Below are 7523 nucleotides of genomic sequence, written 5' to 3' on the forward strand. Positions count from 1 at the left end.
TAAAAATAATAGCGATTCTGTTGCGGTCCGAACTCATTCCTTCCACCAGGAGGCAGCAAGGAACAATAAGCAGCTTGGAAACCGAAAGTCGATCGTAGATGCACCGGGAAATCAGGGCGCTTCTGGGGCCGCCGCGCGCGCAAAACAAAACGGCCGCCCCTCGGGAAACCCCCTCAGCGCCCCCCACTCCAAAGGATCTGCTCCACATTCTTTCCTAGGTCACTCTGCTGAACGTCTGGATCGCCACGGATTTGCCTTGAAAGGTATGCGGGGTGGGGGGGCTGGCGGGGTGGATGGGGACTGGAGAGGAGCTGTCGGCGGCCGGCCAAAGTTTAGCCAGAGCTGAGTTCAGATGGCGAGCAATTCAGATTGCAGGGAAAGGGAGGCTTCCCCTCAAAGCGGCTTGCTGGGCAAGATCAAGAGATCCCTTCGCCCACCCCGCCTCCCCACCGGTGGATCGCTGGGAATCTGCCACTGAGGTCGCGGGAGGACAGCTTGAGTCCCGCCTGCAAAAGGACGGGAGACGCGCGGGAGGGGTTGGAAAGAAAATGTGCATCGGCGGCGCAAACACTTGACTCGGAAAGCCAGCCTCCCATCCATCTGGATCCAGGAGGAAGCGAAGATCCGGCTTAGTGGACTTTTCCATTTCTGTTTGTGCTTTTTCGGAGCGGGGGCCAATGTCGTTTCAGTAGGTGGCCCTTGGCTTAAAATGTTTGGAAAGTGTTGCTGCCTTGGCTTAAAATATTTGGAAACTGTTGCTGCCTTGGAGTTACTTAAGAAGCAGGAAGTGGCTCAGGATACGGCGCTCAAAAACAAGAGCGCAGGACAACAGATGCGTTGCTATTAGTCATAGGGAACCTCCAGTGTCAGGTGCAGTATATGCCGCCAGGTATTGACTAGGAAGTAAATAGCTCTCGCCTTCCTGCTGTGCGTCTGGGAAGCGTCTGCTTAGCCACACTGGAATGCAGGATGGCAGAGTGCGTTGGACTTTGGGCCGACGCAGCAGGGCTCTTAATAATGGTAACGTTAATAGCAACAGCACCAACTTCTTACTCTATCAGCGCAGAACACCTAGCCAAGGAGGACCAAAATTGAGAAGATCCATAACTGGTGTAGGACTGTAAATTATTTGATGTGTTAATGTGAATGGAAGTCGTTAAAATTGCAGCTGCGGTACTGTATAAGGGTTTGTTATTCTGACTAGCGTGTATTGGAATTTATAAGTTTTTGGAGTGCAGAGTGAAAGTAAATCATCAATTCTAGCATGGAGGGCAACAAAATTATATAATTTGGCATCTGAACAATTGGCGTTATTAATTATATTATAATTTGGTATTTTATTTTGGTATGGGCAATGAGGCTTTTATTGAGTTATTGTAATTGAAAGCTAATAGAAATTATTACACAAAAAAAGAGATCCATAATGGAGAAAATCCATGGCCTTGCGCAAACAAATTTTGGCCTTGCACAGAACGCCATAATTACGAAAGATTACCAAAGTCCGCCCCAGATTCTATTACTATCCTTCGGCATCAGTGCTGTGTATTTTGTAAGTGATTATAATGTTCTATAATTTTTCCCCAAGGTTTTTTTCTTTCTTCCTTTCTTTCTAAAAGCAAACAAAAACCGAAATGCAATGCAAAGGGTTTCCCTCTTTTGTGAAATTAGCAGAGTCTCACAGGGCAGAGGAAATGAAATGCTCTCACTGTGTGTGTGTGTGTGTGTGTGTGTGTGTGTGTGTGTGTGCGCATGGCTGTCTTAAAGGTCAACATTCTGTGTGTGTTAAGGCAAACTGTCTGCGACATTCATTCTGATTTGTTTGCAGAGTTATGCAAACAACTTTCCGTTGCACTTTTCCCTTATCACAAGAAGCGAATCTTAGCTAGCCACTGACGATTCATTGTAGACAATATTAGTATTAATCCAGTGATGGCCAAACTTGGCCCTCCAGCTGTTTTGGGACTACTATTCCCATCATCCCTGACCACTGGTCCTGTTAGCTAGGGATGATGGGAGCTGTAGTCCCAAAACACCTGGAGGGCAGAGTTTGGCCATCACTGTATTAATCCAAATAGGCCAATGGTCTCAAGTTGGAAAAAGGCAGCTGTGCAGAAGAGGGGATTTCAACAAAAAGAGCTTTTTTCACCTCTGGTCCAGCATCTTGTATTTACCGTGGTCAACCAGGTACCCATAGTTTTAACTGCACTGTCTGAATCAGTGCTTTCTTTTCTCTGCCCTAAACCTTCCAACATACAGCTTCCTTGGAGTTCGAGAAACATTTCTCTTGAGTATTTGCTTGTCTCCAGAGCTCCTTGTGTGAATTCGGCCCCTTAAGTTGGTTCTGAAAACATTTAGCAGGGAGGTATCGTTGCAACGTAGAATGGGGAGGAAATCCATGGCTAAGTAGCAAAAGGAAGTGGTTAGGCCATATATAGAGCTGTGTGGGAATGAAGCTGAGAGGCCGGGCTGTGAGCAGGTGCCTGCATTTTGAGGATACACTTTTAAAACAAAGGAGGAGAGGAGGAGGAACCGAGATGCTTTGAAGAGAGGGAATGGCCATTTTGGACGACGGTGCAAGGATGAAAAGGAGCTAGCCAGAACCAAATTGGATAGGGTGAATTGTTGGTTTGCCGTCAGCCAAATACTTTCAGGTGGAGAAAGTCAGGCCTGAAGTAGGGAGAGAGAGGACGCCCCTTGACTAAGGCTATAAAGGGGCAAACTGATGCTTTGTTGAGCAAACATCTGCTGGCCTGAGACCTAGTCCAAGATGGCTGCCAAGAGACGAGGTGAAGCAGAGGTTGGCGAGAGCAGGCCCAAAAGGTGTGTTTCCCTTCAGGCAAGTTTCACTGCTAACTAGCACACAGGGGTTACAAGATCAAGGAACAAAGAGCGTTTTGGCCACTTTCTTTGAGTATAAACGGTATTTTGTTATTAATACCTTGCTGTCTTTCTCTGGGGAAAATGTTTCATTTTTAATCATTGCATTTTCCTATGGAAACTTAATGTTCTGCTCATTCTTTATTATTATTATTATTATTATTATTATTATTATTATTATTATTATTATTAATTTGATTTCTCACCTGACCATTTGCAATAAAGTCCCGGGGGGGGGGGATTGCAACAATTTAAAATGCAATGCATGAAACGGTTTAAAACACCTGGAGGTGTTGCTTCAGGATGCAAACACTGTTGAATGGGAATGATACAATGAAGGTGTTAGGGTCACACTTGTAGGGAGGGGATTCAACAATTTAGGGGCTGCCATTTGGGGCCTAAGTCATTTTATGGCGTTAATCACTAGTGCAATAGTGTTTAAATTGGCTACACACCAACACTTTATGTGATGCTTCTCTTTCGCCCTGGGAAAAATGGAAGTCAAAAGTCAGCTTGAGGGCCCCATTCCTTACAGTCAAGCAGAAGGCATTATCAGAGTTCAATGGCAAAACCCAGCAAAAACATGGAGATGTAGTGCAGCTGAGGGGTGTGGCCTGAGGAGAGTTCTGAGGGCCGTATAGAAAGGCCTGGAGGGCCACATTTGGCCCAAGGACCTTTGGTTCCCCACCTGTGGACTAAACAAAAAGGAAGCAGGCTATTGGTTCTTGCTTCAGAGGTCGAAGCCAGGCAGCCCTAATTTCCCCCAACCTGATAACCTCTCACATAACAAATTTTGGATGGAATAAGGCCCTATTTATAACATAAATTCCTGGGAGGAATTTGTGCTGCAGTGGTTAAGAGCGATAGACTTGTAATCTGGGGAACCGGGTTCGCATCTCCGCTCCTCCACATGCAGCTGCTGGGTGACCTTGGGCCAGTCACACTTCTCTGAAGTCTCTCAGCCCCACTCACCTCACAGAGTGTTTGTTGTGGGGGAGGAAGGGAAAGGAGAATGTTAGCCGCTTTGAGACTCCTTAAAGGGAGTGAAAGGCGGGATATCAAATCCAAACTCTTCTTCTTCTTCTTCTTCATAAACATTATTCAAGACAACGCTGGCCCATTTTCTCTTTCTCCAAATATCCAGCCTAGAACTGAGCTGGCTGCATGGCTCTCTAAATGAAAAAAAGGTGCCCTGTTTCATGCCATCTCCTCAGATGATGTCTCAGATGCGGAACACATTGTCCCACAATAAGTGAAACTTGTTCAATGTCTCCTTATGTATTGCATTCTCTCCCCCTTCCTGCCAGGCCTCGATACAATCCTATGGCAGTTCAGCCGCCGCCTGATTCCGAAAAGCAAGCCGCTGCCTATGCAGAAGAATATGATATCATCACCGAAGAAGACATCGAAGAGATTAGGGATGCACTTGAAGGAGGAAGAATGGCAGAAGCAGCGTCCAAAATACTGGAAAACCTGCAGGCTTTGGAGAATGCCCGGCTGGACATTGCAGTAACGGGAGAGTCTGGCTCCGGCAAGTCCTCGTTTGTCAACGCCATTCGAGGCCTAGGCGATGAAGACGAAGGATCTGCTGACACGGGGGTTGTGGAGACCACAAAGGAGCCCACTCCTTATTCACACCCCAAGCACCCCAACGTGACTGTGTGGGATCTTCCCGGAATCGGCACTCCAGATTTCCAGTCCAGCACTTACCTGGAGCAGGTCAACTTCTCCCGCTATGACTTCTTTATTCTCATTGCCTCAGAGCGCTTCAAGTCCAACCATGCCCAGTTGGCACAGGAAATCCAGCGGATGGGCAAATGCTTCTACTTTGTGCGCTCGAAGGTAGATGCAGATCTAGAGGCCACCAAAAAGCGCCGGCCAAAAGCCTACGACGAGGAGGCGATACTGAGGAAGATTCGAGAGAATTGCAAAGAGTGCCTTCAGGCCGAAGGAGTGGCTGCTCCCCAGGTCTTCCTCCTTTCCAGCTGGGAGCTAAACAAGTACGACTTCATACAGCTCGAGGAGACTCTGGAGAAGGAGCTGCCGAGCCACAAGAGACATGCCTTCCTCATGGCCCTGCCAAACATCTCTTTGTCCATCTTGCAGAAGAAGAAAGAGGCCTTGCAGAAGCAAATCTGGAAGCTGGCTACCATCTCATGCGGAGTAGCAGCTGTGCCCATCCCAGGCCTCTCTGTAGCTTGCGATATAACTATCCTGGTTAAGTCTCTTTCGGAATACCGTCAGAACTTTGGCCTAGATGACGAATCACTCAGCAAATTAGCTGAGAAGGTTGGCAAGAATGTGGAGGAGCTTAAAGAGGTGATCGAGTCACCATTGACCAAAGAAATCTCCAGGGACCTCGTGGTGAAGATGTTAACCAAAGCTGGTGGTGGGGCATTGATGCTGGTGGAGTACTTTGCCAGCACAATCCCTGTATTTGGCTCTGTGACAGCTGGAGGGATATCCTTTGGAACCACCTATTACATGCTTTACAGCTTCCTAAACGAGGTGGCAGGTGATGCTCAGCGTGTCCTCATCAAGGCCTTTGAGTCCGATGTTTGAAAGAGTTCTTCGGATCTCATGTAGTGATCCATGATGGGTGCTTAGCTTCTAAATGGATGGAACGGCACCAAATCGAACAGAGCTCTGTCCTACAGTTCTCGAGGTTCTTTGGGGAAAGCTATGGCAGTTAAACTAGAATGAAGCTGGTTGAAACTTGTCATGTAGACGTGAGCCATATGCATTTGACTGGAGGCCTTTTTGAATCGGCTTGCTTCCTTTAGTGAAAATGGATGATGATTTTTTAATTTGTTTTAATGTTACCACTCTTAATGACTTTATAACTAAAGCCAAGATTGTGCTGTTTTGTACCTGGTGAAGCTCCTCTGGCAACGTTCAGGGCTTAACTTAACAAAGAACTGGAATACAAATCAGTTCCCTTTTTACTAGTGGTTCAAGCCACAGATTGTGACAACCTGAATATTTAGGCCTGTCTTGCTTTCCTTTCTTTTTTTCTTTTTTGAATAATAAAATGTGTCTAACCTAAAGCATCTAGAGTGTACAAGTTCCTTGGTTCGAAGCAGAAGATTTAAAACAAGTGGCATCTTCTCATTCATAAGTAACTCTGACCCAGGTCCTGTTGCTCTCTAGGAAAACTTTTATCTGGCCAGCTCCAATCCCGTTAGCTATATTGGATCTCCAGGTTAACTTATAGATTCAGTATTTAAGCAACACTTATAGATACTTATAAATACTTATAAATACTTATAGACACTTATAAATACTTATAGATTCAGTATTTAAGCAACTAAGGAGGGGGAAAAATAAAGGCTGGGATAAATTTTAATGGAATGGGGCACATGTTTTGCACAAGCCTTTTTGGAGCTGTAGGTAAGCCCAATAACATTTTTTTTCAGATTTTTAAAACGCATTCATTGGCAAATGAAATACTGAGTTTGCTAATAACCCAAGGAAGTTTAACCAATTTGTTAAGCAAATCCTCTCTGCTGATGACCCAGTGATACAAACTTTAAGACCATGATTCTGAGTACATGTGTTGCTTAACAAGAAAGACTAGTAAATTATGGCTTTGGTTTGATAAACTGAATTCATACAAGACATGTTGTAGCTACTTATTAGGAACCACAATCTAAATTTTCATGTTTCTTATAAATTCTGTTCTAATCAAACATGGGAAGGGGTTGGTTTTTTTTTGGGGGGGGGGATAAGGCGACTTATGAAAACTAAGTACAGAAACCATGCAAGAATTCCAGGGGTGTCAGATCCTAATTGTTGTGATATAGCTTTCCAGACAGCAGAATGTTTCATGTTTCCTGGGGCACTGTTCTGCCATCTAACCTTTTCCTGAGGCCGAGGCATGATGTGGTTATGTCAATGAAAGTCCTCTCCAACCACATCCATGAAGCATGACAGGAATCATGTCACAGATGAAAAGCTCTCAGGGATTTTTGGCTGTGGTACATGTACTTCACTTCTGCCAACCTATAAACAAAGCCAGTGACAGTCCGCAGAACAGGGAGGGCAATCGGGCTGTCATGACGACGGTAGGAAGCGATGGAGGGAAAAGCAGTGACGTGTCAGCGTCATTCCTGACAGTGGACGGCGCTTCAAAAGGCGTTTGCTGAAAAACATTCCCTGGAGGAAATATGCTGGCAAAGCAGAACCCAGCACAGTTGACTCCTGCATCCCACCCATCAGGTGATTGACAGGTGGGTGTGGTTTTGTGGATATTACTTTGTGGGTCAGATTACACCCAAAAGTGGCCCATGAACCAGAGATTTTCCACCCCTGTGCTAAAGAGATGTTCTGCCACCTCCAAGGTGTATTGGAGGAAATAAAAAATATTTTCAAGCCAACTTTCATTTTGCACAGGAGCCCATCACTCGAGAATCATGCCTTCTTATCTTTCTCTAGGTCAGGGTTTCCCAAACTTGGGTCTCCAGCTGTTTTTGGACTACAACTCCCCTCATCCCTAGCTAGCAGGATCAGTGGTGATGGGAACTGTAGTCCAAAAACAGCTGGAAACCCAAGTTTGGGAAACCCTGCTCTAGGTTAAGTCTTCTTATATCCCTTCTTCAGAGGGATGCAATTACAGACATTATTCTTTCAATAATTTTATAGGCCAG

General features: G+C 45.6%; 1 protein-coding gene across 6 annotated transcripts in view; it reads left to right on the top strand.

Moving 5' to 3' along the window:
• The window catches only part of LOC309537185 (interferon-inducible GTPase 5-like), a 64824-nt gene extending 57349 nt beyond the window's left edge, over window positions 1-7475 (top strand). Inside the window, exons 2-3 of one of the 6 annotated variants that reach the window (XM_082231820.1) lie at window positions 1472-1549; window positions 4185-5924. In XM_082231820.1, coding sequence (XP_082087946.1) covers window positions 4201-5439 — 1239 coding nt within the window. In that variant the 5' untranslated portion in view covers window positions 1472-1549; window positions 4185-4200 and the 3' untranslated portion in view covers window positions 5440-5924. Of the gene's footprint in view, window positions 1-5; window positions 264-313; window positions 1021-1471; window positions 1550-1753; window positions 2821-4184; window positions 5925-6945 lie in introns of those variants that run through there. The other 5 variants (XR_014221811.1, XM_082231818.1, XM_082231821.1 and 2 more) reach the window with 5 other exon arrangements.
• The last annotated feature ends 48 nt before the right edge of the window (window positions 7476-7523 follow it).

Source organism: Podarcis vaucheri, assembly GCF_965113315.1.
Source record: "Podarcis vaucheri genome assembly, chromosome: 7".
In the NCBI taxonomy this organism is placed as follows: domain Eukaryota; kingdom Metazoa; phylum Chordata; class Lepidosauria; order Squamata; family Lacertidae; genus Podarcis; species Podarcis vaucheri.